This window comes from Perognathus longimembris, chromosome 15 (genome assembly GCF_023159225.1).
Source record: "Perognathus longimembris pacificus isolate PPM17 chromosome 15, ASM2315922v1, whole genome shotgun sequence".
Taxonomy (NCBI): domain Eukaryota; kingdom Metazoa; phylum Chordata; class Mammalia; order Rodentia; family Heteromyidae; genus Perognathus; species Perognathus longimembris.
Genome location: NC_063175.1, coordinates 9,289,847 through 9,311,591, shown reverse-complemented (window position 1 = coordinate 9,311,591; position 21,745 = coordinate 9,289,847). Strand labels below are relative to the sequence as shown.

At 42.1% G+C, this 21,745-nt stretch overlaps 1 protein-coding gene across 5 annotated transcripts in view; it reads left to right on the top strand.

Annotated features, from left to right (window-relative positions):
* Nucleotides 1-3,795: 3,795 nt before the first annotated feature.
* The window catches only part of Cep192 (centrosomal protein 192), a 107,888-nt gene continuing 89,938 nt past the window's right edge, over nt 3,796-21,745 (top strand). The window contains exons 1-7 of one of the 5 annotated variants that reach the window (XM_048363097.1): nt 3,797-4,168; nt 4,750-4,904; nt 9,701-9,868; nt 10,783-10,908; nt 16,964-17,141; nt 18,832-18,884; nt 20,826-20,940. In XM_048363097.1, the coding sequence (XP_048219054.1) occupies nt 18,864-18,884; nt 20,826-20,940 (136 nt within the window). In that variant the 5' untranslated portion in view covers nt 3,797-4,168; nt 4,750-4,904; nt 9,701-9,868; ... (1 more) ...; nt 16,964-17,141; nt 18,832-18,863. Of the gene's footprint in view, nt 4,169-4,515; nt 4,537-4,749; nt 4,905-9,700; nt 9,869-10,782; nt 10,913-16,963; nt 17,142-18,831; nt 18,885-20,825; nt 20,941-21,745 lie in introns of those variants that run through there. The other 4 variants (XM_048363096.1, XM_048363095.1, XM_048363093.1 and 1 more) reach the window with 4 other exon arrangements.

Sequence of the window (21,745 nt, the reverse complement as noted above, 5' to 3'; positions counted from 1 at the left end):
CTCCTGCCTTCATATTCTTTGTCTTGTGGGTCTATTGTTACTAGAGAACAGTATTAAATTAATGAATGTCACAGGGAAAGCTCTGGTGACTTGAGATTTGCAGAGGGAGTATTACTGGTAAAGTGACTAAGCAAAAATGTTGAACAGTAAGTATATCATTAAAGGAAACTATGGGCTGGGTTCTAGCTAGATAGCTCAAGAATGAGCCTGGTTATAAAATTCCAACTTTCTAGGTCCTGGGAATGTAGATGTTTATAGTATTCATAGTACAGACAGTCTGATCTTAGGGTAGCTTAGTACTAGGGAGGAGCTTGAACCCATCCATTTTCCCCAGGGCATCACGGAGAGGGGTATTTTTTCTTTTCCTTGTAGTTAACATGCCTCAGGACAATTAATGAGTTGGGAAATGGGGATTCAGGGTGAATGTCAGCCTTGAATGTGCAGTTCATCTCCAGCCCTACAGCTAAGTTATTGTTGGCTTTGTGTGAGCTAGGCATAGATCTCAGGCTTTCCTTGCTCTGTGTGTGTGTGTGTGTGTGTGTGTGTGTGTGTGTGTGTGTGTGTGTTAGTACTGGGGTTTGAACTCAAGAGGACCTCATGCTTTTGCTTACCTTTTTGTTCAAGGCTAGCTCACTAAGCACTTTACCATTTCAGCCACACCTCTCCTGGCTTCAAAAAAATTACTGCTAGGGCTGGGGATATGGCCTAGTGGCGAGAGAGCTTGCCTCGTATACATGAGGCCCTGGGTTCGATTCCCCAGCACCACATATACAGAAAACGGCCAGAAGTGGTGCTGTGGCTCAAGTGGCAGAGTGCTATCCTTGAGCAAAAAGGAAGCCAGGGACAGTGCTCAGGCCCTGAGTCCAAGGCCCTGGACTGGCCAAAAAAAAAAAAAAAATTACTGCTAAGTAGTTGCACAGAAGGGTTACAGTTTCCTAAGTCATGTTATAAATATAAAAATATAATATTTCTTGGTTAATGTCACTCCTTCCTTTGTTTTCCCCCATTCCCCCCCCCCCCCCCCCCCCCGTTTTCCCTACCCTTATGATGCATTTTGTGTGTGTGTGTGTGTGTTTTGTTTTGTTTTGCCAGTCCTGGGGACTGGACTCAGGGCCTGAGCACTGTCCCGGGCTTCTTTTTGCTCAAGGCTAGCACTCTACCATTTGAGCCACAGCACCACTTGTGGCTGTTTTCTACATATGTGGTTCTGAGTAATCAAACCCAGGGTTTTATGTATATGAGGACAAGCACTCTTGCCACTAAGCCATACTCCCAGCTCCCGTGGTTCATTTGTTAATGTACTGTACATTGAATATAATGACTACATATACTCACCATTCCTCCATTTCCATGTTCCCTCTCACCTGTTCCCCCCCTCCCCCCCCAAATGTTTTCACTTCCTGGTATTTGTTTTGATACACAGTACATTAGCCATTCAGATGAGTACTCCCTTTGGATTCTTCCCACAGGTATACTCTCCTTTAGTCAGTTTGTTCATGTGTAAACAAATGAGCCCTTTTGGCTTTTTGCTAGTTAATTGGAGATAAGAGTTACGGATTTTTCTCTGCCTTGGCTGGCTTTGAACCTTGATCTTCAGATCTCAGCTGAGTAGTTAGGATTACAGATGTGAACTACAGACACCTGGCTTAGTTGTGTTTTAGACAAAAGGTCTGCTGTGTGTCCCAGGTTGGCACTGAGTTCTGGACTCTACATTCTGGAATTACAAGCATGGGCCACTATACTTGGCTTTGGCTTACTTTTCTAAGATTCAGAAAATACTGAGATCTTTTCTCCCCTACTTAATCTGCTTATTCAGTATGGGCAAAGGAGGAATAGAGGCAATTATATGGTAAAAAGCCAAGTCTAGCAGGTCTCAGGAAGGGATATGAAGAGAACTGCAGAGACATAGTTTTTGAGAATTAGGAGGCCACACCTGAGATAGGACCAAGCTAGCTAACATGGAATGAGTGTAAATAAAGTATAAAAATGGCAGTTACTCTCAGGATGTAGGTAAGAGGTACAGGCTTTGCCTACTATGTATGAAGCCCTGGGTTCAGCACAGTCAAGGAAGGCTGTGTATGTACTATAGGAACAGCGTGCACATACATGCGCACGCACGCGCTCACCCACACCCACACCCACACCCTGGGTCTTGAATTCAGGTCAGGGTCTGGGCACTGTCCCTGAACTTTCCTGTTCAAAGCTAGCACTCTACCACTTGAGCCATAGCTCCACTTGCAGGTTTTTGGAGGTAAGAGTTTCAGGAACTTTCCTGCCTCAGCTGGCTTTGAATTGTGATCCTTAGATCTCTGCTAGGATTATAAGTCTGAGCCATCAGCATCCAGCAGGAAAGGCATTTTTAAGGATGGTTGTGTGTGTAGGAACATTTTTAAGAAAGGTTGTGGGCTGGGGATATAGCCTAGTGGCAAGAGTGCCTGCCTCGGATACACGAGGCCCTAGGTTCGATTCCCCAGCACCACATATACAGAAAATGGCCAGAAGCGGCGCTGTGGCTCAAGTGGCAGAGTGCTAGCCTTGAGCGGGAAGAAGCCAGGGACGGTGCTCGGGCCCTGAGTCCAAGGCCCAGGACTGGCCAAAAAAAAAAAAAAAAAAAGAAAAAGAAAGGTTGTGGGTGTATAGGGCCAAGCAGAGGAGAGTGGAAACCAGGAATGGCAGCTACGTGGTCTTTTGGAAAGTGATCAAATCTTTCTCTACCACATTAATCTCAGAAATAATAACTGTTACATTCAACTTTGTGTTTTCCCTTTTCAGTCCTTCGAAGTGCAATGAAAGCCTTAAGACATTGAGAAAACGTTGAATGAGTTAGCTTTGGAAAAGTGAGATATCCTTTCCTTCAGAGGTTATATATTAGAAAATTTAAGATACAGGACTGAATGGGAACTTGAGAAACTTTGAAAGGCAAGTGCGTTATCTTAACAATTTTTTTATTATCATAAAGGTGATGTACAGAGAGGTGTTACAGTTACTTAAGTCAAGAGTACATTTCTTTTTGGACTGTGTCACCCCTTCCCTTGCTGTCTACCAGTTTTTCCCTCTCGTTCCCACCCACAAGTTGTATAGTTCATATCTTAATAACGTCAGTAAGGGTAGTAGTGGATTGGTGGTGATGGGATTTGGGGTTTTAAAAAGACGGTGAAACTAGGCATCAATAGCTCAAGACTATTCCTAGTTGGGCTGGGAATATGGCTTAGTAGCAAGAGTGCTCGCCTCGTATACCCGAAGCCTTGGGTTCGATTCCACAGCACCACATATGTAGAAAAAGCCAGAAGTGGTGCTGTGGCTCAAGTGGCAGAGTGCTAGCCTTGAGCAAAAAGAAGACAGGGACAGTGCTCAGGCACCAGGACTGGCTAAAAACAAAACAAAACAACTGGATTCCTAGCTACACAGGAGGCTGGAGGATCGCAGTTCAAGGCCATCCTGGTTAGAAAAGCCCATGAGCTGCCACTTGCAATTAACCATTAAAAAGCCGGGTCGAAGGCGTGGCCCAGCCTTGAGCAAGAAAGCAAGCCCCAAAACAAGCCCCAGAGAAGGGGTGGGGGGCGTGGAGGGCCCGGGGAAGGCAGGGAGGCCCCGCGTCTCGCCCTAACTTTGATTTCTGACTGGGACCAACCTTACCCCATTACTTCATCACAGAGGCGGCAGGTGTAGCGAGTGGTCTGGATTCCAAGGGCGCCTGGCTGACCGAGGTACCGGACGCGTTTCTGCATCTACCCCGGAAGGTAAGACGCACCGTGCGGCGCTTCGCCCTCCCGGCGACCTGCCAAGGCGCTCTGCGGTGCTCACACCGAGGAACGCAGGCGCTGTTCTCAAGTTGGCCGACGACTTGGGGGCGCCTCAGGCTCAGTTCCAAGCTGAAGACCGGTAGCTGGTCGCCGGAGGCTTCAAATGCACATCCTAGCCAATCACAGACTCGCACCGGCGCTGTTCTTTCGCATCGTCCAATCCAAGGCCGGCTCGGAGGCCCCGCCCCCTTCCTCGTGCCGCGCAGAGACGTAAACCCTGGGGGCGCGCGGTAAGGCTGGCCCGGGCGGTCGCGGGCCCGGTGGTTCGCGCACGCGCTCTGGCTTCAGTGGCCGGCCCCCGCCATCTCCGGCCGTCCCTCCCGCGAAGGGTCTTGCGCGGCGGTGTTCCGGCTGTGGTGGGCTGGGTGAGGCGGGGCGCGGGATCCTTCGGCGTGCACCTGGGCGGGAGCTGGCCACTACGGTTTCGGCCCGCGTGGCGGCCAGAGGCCGAGCCGGCTGGTGACGGTTGGGCCTGCCGGGGAGTCGTAGGCTCCGAGCCCGGACGTGGGGCGGCGGGGCCGGGCTCGGCGCGGCCCCCAGCGGGGTCTCCTGGACGTGGGCTGCCGGGGGAGGACTCCGCACGCCCGAGTGCCTGGGCTTTGGGGGCGTCCACAGCCCTGTTCCCCTCTCCCACTTGACTTCCTTTGCGCTTGGCTGTGTGCATGCACTGTGCTCTCCCACGGCGGCGCCGTTCCGGCTGCCCAAGGCCTTCCACTGCGACCCAGGAGGTAAGGTACTGGTTAACGCCGAGCACTCCCGTCACACAGTCACACTAACCACCTGTGGTGGTTGGTAGTTCGCCTGTATGCCCAATACCTGCCTTCTATTTTGGGGACAGGGACCTACAACTTCCTTAACGGGGCAGAACACAAAGTGCGAGTACAGTGCATGCTTTAATGTGGTTTGTATGTCTGTAAATGAGTAACTGCTTTGCTCTTGATTTTAGACTGTGTGTACTAAAACATGAGGTCCCTTTGGACACAGGCGTCTGGAAGAAAGAAGTATATGTGACAATACTTGAATTGCCATTTTCCATCCTAAAATCATTCTACTGCTATTTTTACTGCTTCCAAATTAACGTTTTTCTCGGCCAAACTTACAGTAAGTTTTGAAAAGTAATGTTATGTTAACCTAATGTTAATGCGTATTTGAAAGTAGCAAGAGTAAATGATTGTTGGCAGGTTTGTCTAGGTTTTGGATTCCAGAGCACCTTAAAATTTTGATTTATTAGTGAAGTAGTCGAATCTACCACTTTAAAGAAACAGCAAAAAAATTACAAAGATGTGAATTAGCAAAAGAAAAATGAACAATGTATTTATGTCTTTATATAATGGAGAAACGTTGGATAGTGCAATGTAGATAGAAATTGGGGAATTTTCCCTTCTAGCATTAAAAAAAATATTGTTATTCTGGTGATATACAGAGGGATTACGATGACATGAGTCAGGTAATGAGTACATTTCCTTTCATACAATGTCTTCTGTCCCCTCACTCTTCCAGCCTTCTAGCATTTTTAAGGAGTATAGTTTTTTCATGAATGGTGACAGTATTATGTTAGATCTAGTAGGAATTTTCTAGTTGGTTTATGTTGAAGCAAAGCTCTGTTGAAGTACTTAGTACATGGATTCTATGACAGATATCACCTTATCAGCTTAGAAGCTGCTTTATTTATTTGTGCATTCTTGCTGCCAAGTAGAGTGTTTATGGTTTGTGCTTGAAAGGAATTGTTGCACGAATAATCCTAGGGTAATCGCTGTATCTAAATTTTCTTGGGATTTGACTATTTTTCTTTGGATCCAATGATTGAAGAGGTTAGTATTTATTTTAATGTTGCTTCTGTGAATAACTTACTTATGGGGCTAGATTTGGGCAGGCAAATTGGGAGACTAATGCAGTATTTACATTAGAAAGTGGTGGATTGCAGGCATTAGGAATATAGCATTGGGTTTCAGCTTCAAACATATTCAAAGTTAGAAGCATTAGAACTGGTAACTGAGAACAGAATGATGAAGATGACTGTAGGTGTCCAGATTATAGAGCCAATGAATTGGGATGATGGGGTCAACACTAAGATGTTGAGAGAGTAGAAGAAATGTAACAAGTTTGGTTTTATATTTGTTGACTATACTACCTGAGAGGCATTGAGGATTTAAGGTATTGTCAATGAGCCATTTGACAATGGCTAGATAGAAATGTAGGCTGAAGATGAGAGAGGTGGCATTAATACAGAGGTAAGAATGCTCTAAAGCCAGACTTGACTGATGAGAAATCCTCTTGGGTCACTTGCATCCTATAGCCTGGAAAAAATCACACACCTGATTCTCTATCTTGGACTTCCTCAGAGATAATGACTGCTTTACACACTTGACAGAAAAAAGATGTATATGAAGTACTTTGAATATTAGTTAACAATAGACATTAAATATAGCAAGCTTGCTATATTTGATTATAGATGATTTCTTTTGACTATTTTTTTTCCAACTCATTAGCTCCATAGCAGATAGTAGAAATATACGGGTGAACAGGTAGATGTTTTTTCAAGAATCTGACCTAAAGATGAAGTTATTGATCCCTCTTTCATTTCAAAATATTGTTTAGAACCTGTTATATGCTGAATGTTGTTCTAGACATTGGGAAATAGTAATGGACGTATAGGTAAGGTCCCTGCTCTTAGAGGATAATTGTTTTCAGTGGAAGAAAACAGGTAAGTACAAAAATAACCTGTAGGGCTATGTTTAACTTAATGATAAGGACTGCCTTCTCTTAGAAACTGACATATAAGTCGATGTAAAAACTAGGAGGAAGGTAGCTATTGAAGATCTGGAGAGTATTCCAGGCCCTGAGGTAGGCATCAGTTTGGGATGTTTATAGGGGAAGAAAATCCAGTATGTGGTTGAATGAACCTGAGGGTAGTGCAAGATGAACTGGGAGAGTTAAGTGTTTTCAGTAAGATCATGTACTTGATTCCTATTTGTGGTCCTTTCGATTGCTGTGCAGAGAATTCACTGTAGGGTGACAGGACTAGAAAGATGGAGACTGGTGAGAAGTTTTTTATTATATTGGGTGGTAAAAGTGGAGACAGATGTAGAATGTTTCAGGGTGTTTTGGACAGAGAGACCCCCATACCAGTTGATATCCTTTGTTTGACAACAATGTTTTTGCTTTGAACTTACTATGTAGCCTAGGCTCATGTGGAACTCCTCTATTGTTTCAGACTCCCAAATTCTGGGATTACATGTGTGTGCCGTTATACTTCGTTGCTTTATAGAAAACTTACTTCAGGGGCTGGGAATGTTGGTTTAGTGGTAGAGTGCTTGCCTAGCATGCACGAATCCCTGGGTTCAATTCCTCAGCACTCCATAAACAGAAAAAGCCAGAAGTGGCGCTGTGGCTCAAGGGGTAGAGTGCTAGCCTTGAGCAAAAAGAAGCCAGGGACAGTGCTCAGGCCCTGAGTCCCAAGCCCCAGGACTGGCAAACAAAAAACAAAACAAAAACCCCAAGAAACTCAGGGACAATGCCCAGGCCCTGAGCTCAAGCTCCAGGACTGGCAAAAAAAAAAAAAAAAAAAAAATTATTTCAGGGGTCCATAATTTCCAGGTCACTCTACAGTCCTGCTTTTTGATAGTATTTGTGCCTGAAGGCATTTGAGTTGGAAACTTCTAGTGTAAATTGTATTGTGTAAAATCTGGGTTAGAATTCCTGGTAACTAAGGTATGAGGAACAGATGGAGGAAGTGGATGTCAGACACAGAGTGGTAACTGTGGGAGGTTAGGATGGAGTAGATGGAGAGGAGAGTACTTGGAGATGAAGTTAGAGATACCTCAACCCCTGCTGGCCATCAGGATGGCCTTTTATTTTGGATGTGATGGAATACCAGTAGATGAAGTTCTTAGCCAGGGAGTGGTATTATGGTATGTGACGTGTACATGAACAGACCAGGGAAGAAAGTAGTAAGGATGCATTAAGACACTGGATGTCAAGGCCGGAAGTGCTGGTAGAAGCAATGGAGGTCATGACAGGGTGTGTATGGTTAAAGTGTAACAGTTGGGGGGCTGGGGATATGGCCTAGTGGCAAGAGTGCTTGCCTTGTATACATGAGGCCCTGGGTTCAATTCCCCAGCACCACATATACAGAAAATGGCCAGAAGTGGCGCTGTGGCTCAAGTGGCAGAGTGCTAGCCTTGAGCAAAAAGAAGCCAGGGACAGTGCTCAGGCCCTGAGTCCAAGGCCCAGGACTGGCAAAAAAAAAAAAAAAAAAAGTGTAACAGTTGGAATTTGCTTAAGAGTATGGAGGTTAATGGCGCTTAATTGTCATCACTTAGATGATGATTTTTGGCATAACTACGATTAGTTAGTGGTGAGGAGGACTGAAAGCAAGTTTCCCAGAGTAAGTTTTTCTTAAGGGGAGTAGGAAGGAGGTAGATTCAATGTTTGAGATTTAAGTGCCAGTTAGGTATCTAATTAGAAATGCCTGAGGTGCAGAGGAGAGGCCCAGACACAAGTATAAATTTTAATGTAATATTTGAAGCTTTGAAACTAAGAGTGGTCACTAGAGAGGGTGGTAAGTAGAAGGCGAGGATGACAGGCCTTTGTGTGGTATAGTGCTCATATCCCAATTTTAATAGTTTTTTTCTGATTTATTTTTTGTCCTTGTCCTCATTAGTTTTATTGAATTCCACACAACGCTTACTTGATAGTCACTCTGAAATATTATCGAGGTTGAATAAGATCTGAGTACTATGATCAGGGTCAACTGAGCTTGTAGGTCCTTGTCAAGGCATAGATTTTGTGCTAGAGTTTCCCAGACTTAGCCATGTGTGCTTCTACCATTTCTGCCACATCCATGTGCCAACTGAACTTGATTGTACTGAAAACTTTTGTTTGAATGTGCTTACTTATTAAACTGTACATTTATCCTTAACAAAATCTCTGGCCATGGCTGTATGTAGCTCAGTGGCAGAGCATGTATTTAGCATGCTGGAAGCCCTGGATTTCATCTCTTAACAGATCCCCCTCTCCTCTACAAATGAGCAGAACCAAAAAAAAAAAAATCTTTGAAACCAGGGGCTAAATTTTATTATAATCCATGTTAGAAATAATGAAGTAGATGCCAAAAATGTACACTATATCAGTATATGACATCAGTGTTATGCTGTCTTTGCTTTTTTTTTTTGCCAGTCCTAGGGCTTGGACTCAGAGCCTGAGCACTGTTCCTGGCTTCTTTTTGTTCAAGGCTAGCACCCTACCACTTGAGCCACAGCGCCACTTCTGGCCTTTTCTATATATGTGGTGCTGAGGAATCGAACCCAGGGCTTTATGTATATGAGGCAAAGCACTCTTGCCACTAGGCCATATTCCCAGCCCTGTTGTTGCTTTGTTTACTAGGTGAGTTTGTGTAATAATTGGTGTTCTTTAGCATACTAAAACATAAGTAAATTGAACTGTTGTATTTTATACTGTGTGAATTATAATAATGTAAGCTTAATTTTTTTTTTTTTTGGCCAGTCCTGGGCCTTGGACTCAGGGCCTGAGCACTGTCCCTGGCTTCTTCCCGCTCAAGGCTAGCACTCTGCCACTTGAGCCACAGCGCCGCTTCTGGCCGTTTTCTGTATATGTGGTGCTGGGGAATCGAACCTAGGGCCTCGTGTATCCGAGGCAGGCACTCTTGCCACTAGGCTATATCCCCAGCCCCATAATAATGTAAGCTTAATTTTTGATGTTCTCAGCATTTTCAGACTTTACCTCAGAATATTTGCCAGTAGTAGTCCTTTAGTGATGTTGCAAAAATTATTGTCATCTAAGATGATTGGTTTTCCAAGATGTATGAAACTTATACTCAATCATTTAAGGAAGTTTTATGATAATACTGATTCATAGAAATACTTTTATTGTTGCAGTGAGATGGAAGACTTTCAAGGTATAGCAGAAGAGTCATTTCCAAGCTTTTTTACCAATTCATTACTTGGTAATAGTGAGATTTTGGAAAATGTCACTCTTTCTTCAAATCTTGGTGTGCCTGTTGCTGTTTCAACACTTGCTAGGAATAGATCCAGTGCAGATAATAGGTAAGACTTACTTGAAGTTTATTTTTAGGTCTGTAAAACCTGTAACATGCTGATACACAGCAAAGCCTGGTCTGGAACTTGGGTTTCTGTTTTCCCACCTGCTTTTCTCTGTGTAATTATGTCTCTTCTCTCTCAGCTCATTGGTTTTATCTGCTTTCTTGTTCCTTGTTTTCAATTATGACAGCACAGACTCTGAGAAGACATCTATTAATTATGTTTCTAACTACACAAGAGATGAATTAACAGTCTCCTAACATTTAACCTCTGGCTGTGGTTAGGCATCATTGGACAAGTTTAGAGGTGTAGCAGAATTTCCTTTTTAATTTCACTTGAGCCTGGCTTATGTTTTACCAGACTTGTAGGGCTGCTTTTCATCTATAACTTTTAGTCTCTTATATACTTTTGAAGTAATTTAGTTAGTATTCTAATAACTTTCAGTTCCTTAGATCAAGTTTCTTTTTCTTAGGAGCTAAGCTAGCTTTTGTGTTTAGCTTTTCTTATTTCCACTGTGTAATCAAATAGATGTTTGGTTCAATATGTGTTTTATTTATATCACTCCAAATGTGATATATATAGCTCATCTATCATTTTGTGTACGGTTGGGATAATGTACAATTTTGCTCGTACTCATCTGACCATCTCCTCTGAATCAGAGAAATGTCATCTTTATTTTGGAAAGAAGAGGTTGAACTAAGCCACTAAAGATTCTCCTAGCTCTAGGATTTCTGTGGCTTTATTGTTGGAATAGATGAACACCCTCTTGCTGGTCCACAAGTTTCCAGTTGCACAGAGGATGATTAATTTGAACACTGGGGTTTCTGTTTTTTATTCCCTGATGGTTGTTTTTGCTGTCATGTAGCCCTGTGCCATGCTGATTTTTAAATGTAAATAATTTTGTTCTTAATTTTATTCAGGTTTCCTGATGTCCAGTCATCGTATTTCTTAGAAGGGAGGTTTTCTGTTCCATCTCCATCATCTCCCAGTTGCCAAAGTGATACTGAACCAAGAGAAAGGTTAAAGCTTAGCTTCCAGGATGATGAGTAAGTGTTCACTTTATCTTGCTTTCAGTCTTTAAAAAGCATCTTTAGAGTTTTGTTTATATGTTTCCATAACATTTTAAAGCCATCTTTCTGACTCTAAAAGTAACATACATTCATCAAAAAAAACAACAACCCAGAATACCAAAATAAAGAGTATTTTAAAGACAATAAAAGCTTATAATTAACTACAGAATAGCCACTGATTTCATTCTTTCAGACTTTTTATATTTGTGTATATTTACAACCACCTCCTGCTGCCCTGTACTAGGGCTTGAACTCAGGTCCTGGGCATTGTCCCTCAGCTTCTTTTACTCAGGGCTAGTTCTGAGGGCCACTTTCAGTTTTTTGGTAGTTAATTGGAGATAAGAGTTTCACTGACTTCCCTGCCCTGGCTGGCTTTGAAACATGATCCTCAGGTCTCAGCCTTCTGAGTTGGTAGGATTACAAGCATGAGCCACCAGAGCCTGGCTAAAATGTATTTAAACAATTTCTTTTGACCAGTCTGGGGCTTGCACTCAGGGCCTGGGCACCGTCCCTGAGCCTCTTTGTGCTCAAGGCTAGCATTTTACCACTTGAGCCATAGTACCACTGTTTATATTTAATTTTTTTTTTTTACAAAAGAGGATTAAACTCTATATACTACTTTAACTTTAAAGAATAAATACATTGTCCTTTCCGTTATAATTGATATAAATTGGTTATAATGTTAATGACTGTAATGTTAGTATAATCAAGTCTGCTGGTAATTAAGATTACTGCAGCCGTGCACCAGTGGCTTATACCTGTAATCCTAGCTACTCAGGAGGCTAAGATCTGAGGATAGTGGGGAAGCCAGCCCAGCAGAAAAGTCTCTGTGAGACTTATCTCCACTTAACTACTTAACCACTCAAAAACCAGAAGTGGAGCTGTGGTTCAAAGTGGTAGAGGACTAGCCTTGAGCTGAAGAGCTCAGGGAAAGCGCCCAGGCTCTGAGTTCAAGCCTCATGACTGACCAAAAAAAAAAAAAAGAAAAAGATTACTGCAGTTTGGCTGTTATAAATGACTTTTTACATACACATTTATGCAAACAATTTACACACCTGTGAGATATTTTCCAAAACAAATTCCTAGGTTTTAGATTGCTGAGATTAAAGTGTTTGACATTAAAGACCATTACAAGTAAACACATAACTGTAGAAAACTTGTATCAGTTTACATGCTCACTAGATGTATATGACAATGATTATTTCTTTGAATCCTATACAACATTTGAAGGTTCTATTTTTTTTGTGTGTGTGTGTGTGTGGGGGGGCTTGAACTCAAGGCCTGGGTGCTATCCCTGAGCTATTGTGCTCAAGGCTAGTGCTTTACCACTTGAGCCACAGCTCGATTTCTAGCTTTTTTTTTTTTTTTGGCAGCTAATTGCATATAAGAGTCTCATAGACTTTCCTGCCCAGGCCGGCTTTGAACTGTGCCTCCTGTGTAGCTAGGAGTATAGGTGTAAGATACCAGCACCTGGATGAAGAATCTATTTTTAATTTTGATTTTAGAACTAAAAATAATTTACATATATGTATATGTGCATAGAAAAAACATTTGGAAGTTTGTAAAACCAAAATTAACTGGTAACTACTGTTTTGTTTTTGGTAATATTGGGGTTTGAACACAGAGCCTCACACTTGATAGGCAGGCAAGCCCATGTCCCCAGCTGACAGTTACTTCTTGGTAATGGTATTATCATCTGAGGGTTTGCTATCTTTAAATTATATTTGAGTGTTGATAGGCTTGAAAATGCTATTCATTACTTACATTTCTGTTGTGATTTGCCTCTTGATAGCCTTTATACATAAATGCTTTATAGGGCTGGGAATGTGCCTTAGTAGTAGAGTGCTAGCCTAGAATAATAAAGCGCTGTGTTTGATTCCTCAGTACCGTACAAACAGAAAAGGCTGAAAGTGGCGCTGTGGCTCAAGTGGTAGAGTGCTAGCTAGCCTTGAGCACAGAGAGGCTCAGGGACAGTGCTAGATCCTGAGTTCAATCCCCAGGAAGAGCAAAAAGATAAGAAAATGCTTTCTATATATTAAGCATAACTGCTTGTATATTCATTTACTATCATGGGATTCTCTAGAGGAACAGAATTGCTAGGATACATATACATATGTATGTCTATATAGCTATATTTATACACATATAAATATAAAAATTAGTTCATTAGATTCAGTTATACAATCTGAGACTGGATAATCCAACAATGGCCCTGTATGCTGGAGACCCAGCAGTAGCTATTCAGTTTTGGAGACGAAAGCCTCAGAACAAGGGGACGCAATGATGCAGCCCCAGTCTGTTGAAGGCTGGAAACTTTGTATGATTTCATATTGAAAGTCTGAAGGAATTGGGAGTTTGGTGTCCATGGGCAGCAGTAGATGCACCTGCTCAAGCAGGTGGATTTGAGCTTTCATGAGCAGGCTCCCTCCTGCTTTTGTTCCAGCTGAACCACTAGTCTATTGGAAGGTGTCACCTACATTCAGGACAAGTGTTCCTCATTCAGTTGATGTCCATGTGACAGTCCTCTTTGGAAATACCATCATAACATATCTAGAAGTAAGTTTTAGTATCTCCTAGGTGTCTTTCAGTCCAGTCAGGTTGATAATCAAGATTAACCATCACATTTTTTCTCTGTGCATTTTTGACAGTGAGCTTGATACACACCAGACATTTCTAGGTATTTAAAAAATACCAGTGAACAAAAATGAATGTTAAACAAAATTCTTAAAATATACTGTTTTCATTGTATACTAGAAGGGATTAGCACCAGAAAGCATAGATCATGGTTAGAAGGGTTTTAGGAAGGCTGAAGGTAGAGATCATTGCAGAAGGAATTAGGTAGGCCGTGTGGTTCAGGAGGTGAGGTTCAGGCAGAGGCTACAGCCATTGGCAGAAAGGCATCAATGTAGAGATACATCCATTGTGCTCACACAGCAGCAAGGATGCTTGGGAGAGGTGAACTCGACCTTGACTCTGACACCAAGTAAAATGGGAAACCTTCTAAGGGTTGCATCCAAATTATATTTTAAAAGGCTCATGCTGGCCTTTTTATTCCTTGGTGGAGAATAGACTGTTGGGTGTGGAAATAGGAGCAAGAGGACCAGCTGGAAGGCTGGGGAGTCAAGGAATGAAGGAGTAAGAGAAATAAAAAAACACCAGGTATTATCTTCAGGTACTTCAACATTGAGAATAGAGAAACTTAAGAATTAGTGTTAGAGGCAAGAGGACAAGTATCTTGAGAGCTATCCCAGAAACATGTAGGCACAGAAGTTTACATCTGTTTGTTTGAATCGATAGTGGGCTTGAACTCTGGGCCTGGGTGCTGTCCCTGAGCTCTTCAGCTTGTGCTCTGCCACTTGAGCCACAGCACCACTTCCGGTTTTCTGGTGGTTAATTGGAGATAAGAGTTTCACGGACTTTCCTGCCCTGGCTGGCTTTGATCCTCAGATCTCAGCCTCCTGAGTAGCTAGGATTACAGGCATGAGCCACCGGTACCCAGCATACTTTTACATTTTTTTGTGGTAGGCAATGTTACTTCATGTTTACATCGCAATAGGAATGATCTGGAATGATAAAACTTGATTATGTAAAAAGAGGGAAGAATAGCTGGAATAGTATCTGTATACATAAAGGAATATGGGCTCCAGAGTCCAGTGAATGGAAAAGCAAGACTATGGACAGCTCCTCAGCGTGGGAAGGACTGTGGGTATGCCTAGCAGTAGAATCTACCTGTGATAGTTACCTTATCAGTGCTTCAGGTTAAAAGAATGCTCCAAAATAGAAGCCATGGCCATCAAGTCAGTGTGAGGGTAGAGGAGTGTCTGGGGAAGTAAATGGACAAGGAAAGTAGTAACATAGCCAGGCAGTGTCACAGACCCAGTTTGAGGGTCATGGCATGAATTTAGTGTGAGATAATTGTTACTATGATGTTTTCTCCAGCTGGAGAGGAATAGCTAGACAATTGGGTTTAAGCAGATGTGTAGTCTGATAAAGGCAGTGAGAGATTAGGTGAAGGAAGAATGTATACCAAAAGAGTGAGGCACAGTGGTGTGGTGGTACAGTGGATTGGAGACTTAGTGTGGTAAGAGGATTATGAAGTTGTACTAGAGGCTGGTGACATGAAGGGCAGTCCATGGTTCAATGTTATGAGGCTCCAGAGAGTGATCTGGAAGTGCCAGTAAAGGGTGAGAAGGGCATAGTATAGTATTCCATCCACAGCCAGTAAGAGCAAGGCTGTGAGAGAAATAGTATCTACTTGACAGATTAGGAGAAGTAATTACCTTCCAGGGTCATCAAGGTTTCTTTTTCTTTCTTTTTTTCAGTTTTCAGCTTTTATTAGATTTTACATTATATTTTGTGTCCTGTACCCACATTCTGGAATAAATGAATAATAATATTTGAAGTTTATAAAACTTGGCACTCTATGCCAAAAACTCAGAATTCTTATTGGAATAAAAAGGAGGCAGGAAAGCCAAAAGCCAGTTTAGAGAAGAGGTTCAGACCTTGTCCATCCAGAAGCACAGTGGGAGAAAGGAAGTCGAGGATGTGCGGTTTTATAGGGTTTAGACTACTGGCAATGAGGAGTCCTGGTTTTACTATAGGAACTAAAATGGATATATGAAGGCATCTTTGACTTAGTCCCATGCAGAGGATGATAATGGTGAAATTATAAATGTGGAGGATCCTTGGGAGTTTCCTTTTTGGTTTTTGTTTTTTCTGCCAGTCCTGGGGCTTGGACTCAGGGCCTGAGCACTGTCTCTGGCTTCTTTTTGCAAGGCTAGCACTCTGCCACTTGAGCCACAGCGCCAAATCTGGCGTTTTCTATATATGTGGTGCTGAGGAATTGAACCCAGGGCTTCATGTATATGAGGCAAGTACTCTTGCCACTAGGCCATATTCCCAGCCCCCGGGAGTTTCCTTTTAAAAAAAACTTTTTTTATAATAAAGGTTACAGTTACATAAGTAAGGTAATGAGTACTTGGAGCCAGTAATTGAGCTTGAACAGAGGGCATGTTTTCAATCAGATTGCTAGTTCATGCCTTGCACTCTTACCATTTAAGCCACATCTCCAGCCTGGCTTTTTTTCCCCTAGTTCTAGGGCTTGAACTCAGGGCCTGGACAATATATCTGAGCTTTTGTGTTCAAGACTACCATTATGCCACTTGAGCCACAGCTGTACTTGTGGTGTGTGCGTGTGTGTGTGTGTATATGTGTGTTTTAGTTGGAGATAAGAGTCTCTCACAGGCTTTCCTGCCCAAGCTGGCTTTAAACTATGAGCCTCAGATAATAGTTACCTGAGTAGCTAGGATTAGAGGCCTTTGGGTGGTTATTTTTTATTTATTTATTTTTTGGTCAGTCTTGGGGCTTGAACTCTGGGCTTGGGTACTGTTTCTGAGCTTTTCAGCTCAAGACTAGTGTTCTAGCACTTGAGCCACAGCACCATTTCCGGTTTTCTGGTTGTTAATTGGAGACAAGAGTCTCATGGACTTTCCTGCCTCAGCTGCTTTGAATCTCAATCCTCAGATCTTAGCCTCCTGAGTAGCTAGGATTATAGGTGTGGGCCACTGGTGCCCAGCTTGGTGGTTATTTTGGAGATGAAGTCTTGTGGATTTTTCTGCCTAGAATGGCTTTGAGTCTCAGTCCTTTGGATCTCAACCTTCTGAGTAGCCAGGAACATAGGGTGCTCAAGCCCTTGTGTTCCATGTAGCTAATCCTAATCCTTTGCCTTCACCAGTGCTCTATTAGTAGTTCCCTCTTGATTCTCGGGAGAAGGGATATCTAGAAAGTCATCTGGACCCAGCATATTGATGCAGTCCCAAGAATAACCAAGAAGAGCATTACTGGTTGCATTGTTGGGCTGCACCTAGAAATACTTTTTTTTTCACTGTATGTGACTAATTTTCTTTTTGGAAGATGAAATGTACAACTGATTGATAGAAATTTATCTCTGACATTTATATTATTACAATATTTATATTTATTATTATTTATTATCTATAACATTTTATTATTCTGACTCACTAAAATGAAGATTTCCATCTTTAGGAAAAAGAACGGTAAAGAAAGTCCACATTTGTCAAATGTTTTCACAAAACAGTCTACTTTTCAAAGTGATAAACCAAGAGCAGAAGAGGAGCAAACTAAAAGTACAGCCCCCTTGCAGAGTCAGGATCTTTTGCATAGAGTTTCACCACTGGAACAAGTACCAGGTACCGAAATTCTCTTCTTTCCCTTTTCCTTTCTCTCTTCCCCTTTCTCCATTCCCTTTTCCCTTCCCTTTTTCTTTCCTTTCCCCTTCCCTTTCTTCTTCTCCTTCCCATTTTGTGTTAATCACTGGGCTTGAACTCAGTGCCTGGGAACTATTCCTAAGCTTTTTTGCTCTAGGCTAGTACTCTACTACTTGAGCCATAGTTCCATTTCTGGCTTTTTTTTTGGTGGCTAATTGGAGATAAGAGTCTCATGGACTTTCCTGTCTGTGTTGGCTTTGAACCACAATCCTCAGATCTCAGCCTTCTGAATAGTTAGGATTATAGGTGTGAGCCACCAGCACCTGATAGAAATATATTTCCTCGTGTGTATTTTGTCATTTGCCTTATGTTCAGGTTTGACATGTACCTAACTATATTTATGCTTTTATAGGAAAAGCTCTCTTGTTTTGACTAGTTTAAGCTACAGTCTCCTTTTCATTGGAAACCAGGCTATCAGATAGCTACATCAAACTGGGGTCAAACTTAACCTCATACATGTAGGCAAGCACTGTAGCACTGACCTATATTCTCAGCCTTATTTATTTATGCTTTTTTCATTACAAACACCATTTTGTTTCTGCATATTTTTGTATGCATCTCTAAAAATGAACATTTTCTTATATGACCACTGTTCTGTTAATGGAGCAGATTGTGGGGCACTGACTTGCAGCTTTAAGAAGCTGTCCTAGACAGCCACCTCTTCTCCAGCCCTGGGGCCACGTGGCTGCTAGCCCCACCTGCCTTCTCCTGGCCCAGAACCGGAAAGGCGGCTCTAACCAGCCCCGCCTCCCGCCGCGTGTGTGCCAAGATGGCCGCCAGTGATGAACCCAGAGGTGGTCCTACTCTTGGTGGACAGCCTAACCAGCCTATCACCATGCCTAGCTAGTCACTCCAAATCCATCCCCTTCCTGTCGCCATTACTGCTATATAAATCCAATCCCAGAATAAAGGCCTCGGACTTTGCTGTGACTTCTAAAAAAAAAAAAAAAATGGAGATGAGCTTCATTATTTTCTTATCATCTTGCATGTATGGTAGTCCCTTTTGGTATGTTTGAATTAGTATCTGGTAGCAGCTACGTTGTATTATAAGGCATTTATTGAATCCTCTATGTGTTCACTTGTTGGAAAATCGAAGCTAAACCTGGGCACTGGTGGCTCATGCCTGTAGTCCTACTTACTGACGAGGCTGATCTCAGGATCATGGTTCAAAGCCAGCCCAGGCAAGAGTCCTTGAGGCTTGTATCTCCAATTAACAGCCAGAAAACCCAAAGTGGCTCAAAGTGGTAGAGTGCTAGCTTTGAGCAAAAAGAACTCAGAGATAGTAGCCAGGCCCTGAGCTTAAGCCCCTCGACTGACCAAAAAAACAAAAAATTGAGGGTCATCATTTATAGCTTGAGTTTGTCTGTCATTTTTCATCTCTTCCCTATATTCCATACAAGGCATAAGTTTTAAAGTCTTGAGTGGATTCATATTCATATTTTATGATTTTTCCATCCTAACATTCAAAAACATTTTAACTGAAGAAAGATAAAATTCAATACTCTCATTTGAAAGTACGTGTATTTCAAGGTAAAATTAATTTGTTGTTTTTTGGTATTTGATAAAGTAATTTATCTTATCAGATTGTTTTTGTATGTGTTTTCTTAATTAGATTCACCTCTTGACTTTTGCTTAAAATCGTGGATGAATAATCAAGAGCACAAGGTAAAATTTTACACTTTTTAGGGGCGTAAAGGTTCATATTTTATAGACATTCTGTTTTTTTTTTTTTTTTTTGCCAGTCCTGGGGCTGGACTCAGGGCCTGAGCACTGTCCCTGGCTTCTTTTTGCTCAAGGCTAGCACTCTGCCGCTTGAGCCACAGCGCCACTTCTGGTGTTTTCTATATATGTGGTGCTGAGGAACCGAACCCAGGGCTTCATGTATATGAGGAAAGCACGCTTGCCACTAGACCATATTCCCAGCCCTTTATAGACATTCTTTAATATTAGAAGTTTTTTTCTTTTTTTTTTGCCATCCTGGAGCTTGCCTCAGGGCCTGAGCACTGTCCCTGGCTTCTTTTTGTTCAAGGCTAGCACTCTGCCACTTGAGCCACAGCACCACTTCTGGCTGTTTTCTATATATGTGATGCTGGCGAATCCAACCTGGGGCTTCATGTATACAAGGCAAGCACGCTTGCCACTAGGCCATATTCCCAGCCCTAGAAGTTTTTTTCTTATACCTGGCATGATGAAGCCTTAAAAGAAATGGTAATTTATCTCTGGAAATAAGACTCAAGAGTGATGCCGGCACTATCCTGTGCCTATGTTTAGGAAATATGCTCAGTTCTATCCACCCTAAGTATAAAATTGTTGACATTTCATGTTTTTGTCTAAAACTTAATGTGTATTTTGAAGTCTAGCTCTTAAACCTAGTACCAGTTCTCTCTCTCTCTGTGTGTGTGTGTGTGTGTGTGTGTGTGTGTGTGTGTGTGTGTGTGTGTGTGTGTGTACCATGGCTTGAATTCAGGGCCCTTGAGTTCTCCCTTACCTGCTCAAAGCTGACACTACCTCTTAAGCCATGACCTTCAGTCCACCATTTGGTTAGTTAATTGAAATAATCTTACAGATTTTTCTGTCCAGTTTGTGATCCTCTGATCTCAGCGTTCTCAGTGCCTAAAATTATAGATGTGAGCCACTAGTGCCTGGCTTCAGTTATTTCAATGTATATATTTAATGTAAGTATGAAAAAGATTTGATACTTAGAGGAAAATGGATTTTCATTCTGAGCCTTGAGTGTCCTTTAGAACTCCATAGCCCCTGGGTGAGGATCAGATAAATAGTTGTTTCAATGTTATGGTATGGTATGGTTGCTTAGCTAAAGGCTACTAAGGCCTGTTTTCTACTTTTTTTTTTTTTTTTTTGCAGTGGGGCTTTAACTCTGGGCCTGGGTGCTGGCCTTGAGCTGTTGTGTTCACGGCTAGCAGTCTGTCAATTGAGCAACAACTACACTTCTGGCTTTTTTGTAGTTAATTGGAGAAGAGTCTCACAGATTGGACTTTCCTGCTCAGGCTGGCTTCAAACCATGGTCCTCAGATCTCAGAATTGTAGGCATGAGCCACTGGCACCCAGTTTTTCTGTTATTTTTATAATCAAGAGCAAACCTTGTGGGGCTGGGAAGGTAGCCTAGCGGTAGAGAGCTTGCCTCGCATACAGGAAGCCCTGGGTTCAATTCTCCAGCACCACATATATAGAAAAGGCCAGAAGTGGCACTGTGGCTCAAGTGGCAGAGTGCTAGCCTTGAGCAAAAAGAAGCCACGGAACAGTGCTCAGGCCCTGAGTTCAAGCTCAGGACTGGCAGAAAAAAAAAAAGAGTAAACCTTGTATTGCTCTAATTCAGCTGTGTATTAATATATGAACTATGATTCTCCTGACATGTACTAACAATTTGATTGAGACCTTAAATTTTAGGCTTGTGTTAATTGATGGGGCTAGAAGGAAAGTTAGTGATACATGTAAAACAGCTCATTCTTTAGTGACAAAATTGTTATTTTTCAGAAAGTGTGCACAATGTGGATTGAGAAAATACTTGGTCCTTTTTGTAAATTCCTACTGTTCTCTTGAAAGCAGGGAGTGTGCTTCTCTTATATGTCATTTTATTTCTGTTAGATTGTTGTGCCTGATGCTGGAAAAGAAGACAAGACTCTCACTAGTGACTTAAGCCATGTTAGCTTCTTAGAAAATGAGAAACTTGTGTCACTGGCCAGTTTGGAAGACTCTTCGGGTACTGCATAGTAGTAATTTGTATTTGCACATGTTTACTGTGCTACTCTCCTTTATTTCATATCTGTGATATAGCAATTACTATGCCAACTTATTATTTCTCTTTTGACTAATCATTTTCCTCTTCCTGACTGGTGCTCAATGGTCACTTCTATTAAGTGATAGGATTTTTCTGATAAGATTATACTCACCCCTTAGTTTGACATCATTAGGGTACCTAATTAGCCACCTAGAGGGTTTACACACTGTAAAGCACTACTAGTTAAGAAATTGAGTAACAACAAAATATTTCATCTATCTTTTAAGAGGCCCTACCCAAATGCATAAACTTAGGTTGCACAAAGTATATTTCAACAGTCAAAGATGTTGCTTAAGCATCAGAAGCGATAGATTAGTTATGACAGAAGAAGTTATCTGTGATATTCTCTGGAAAAATGAAGGGGTTTGGACCAAACCCTTTCTTGAAGCAGAACAACTTCAGCTAAAACCATGATTAAGGATTAGCCATCAGTTTGCAAGATATTTTTACAGCACCTTTGGTAGGCCGCACTGGTAAAGAAACTCAGAAAAGTAGGCTAGGGCCAAACTATTGTGGCTCTGCAGGCCCGGCCATGGAACATGGAGAATCACTGCAGTGCCCCTTCCTCTCCTCTCTGTTCCTCCCCTCCATGCTCTGTGGATATCTTTTATATACCCTTTTAGTTTGTAGAGTTCACTATTTGCTGTATGGTTTTGTGAGTGATCTACTCTTTTCCTACCCATTTGTGATGTTTTATCATGTCCTAACATTGTAGAATTCAGAATCT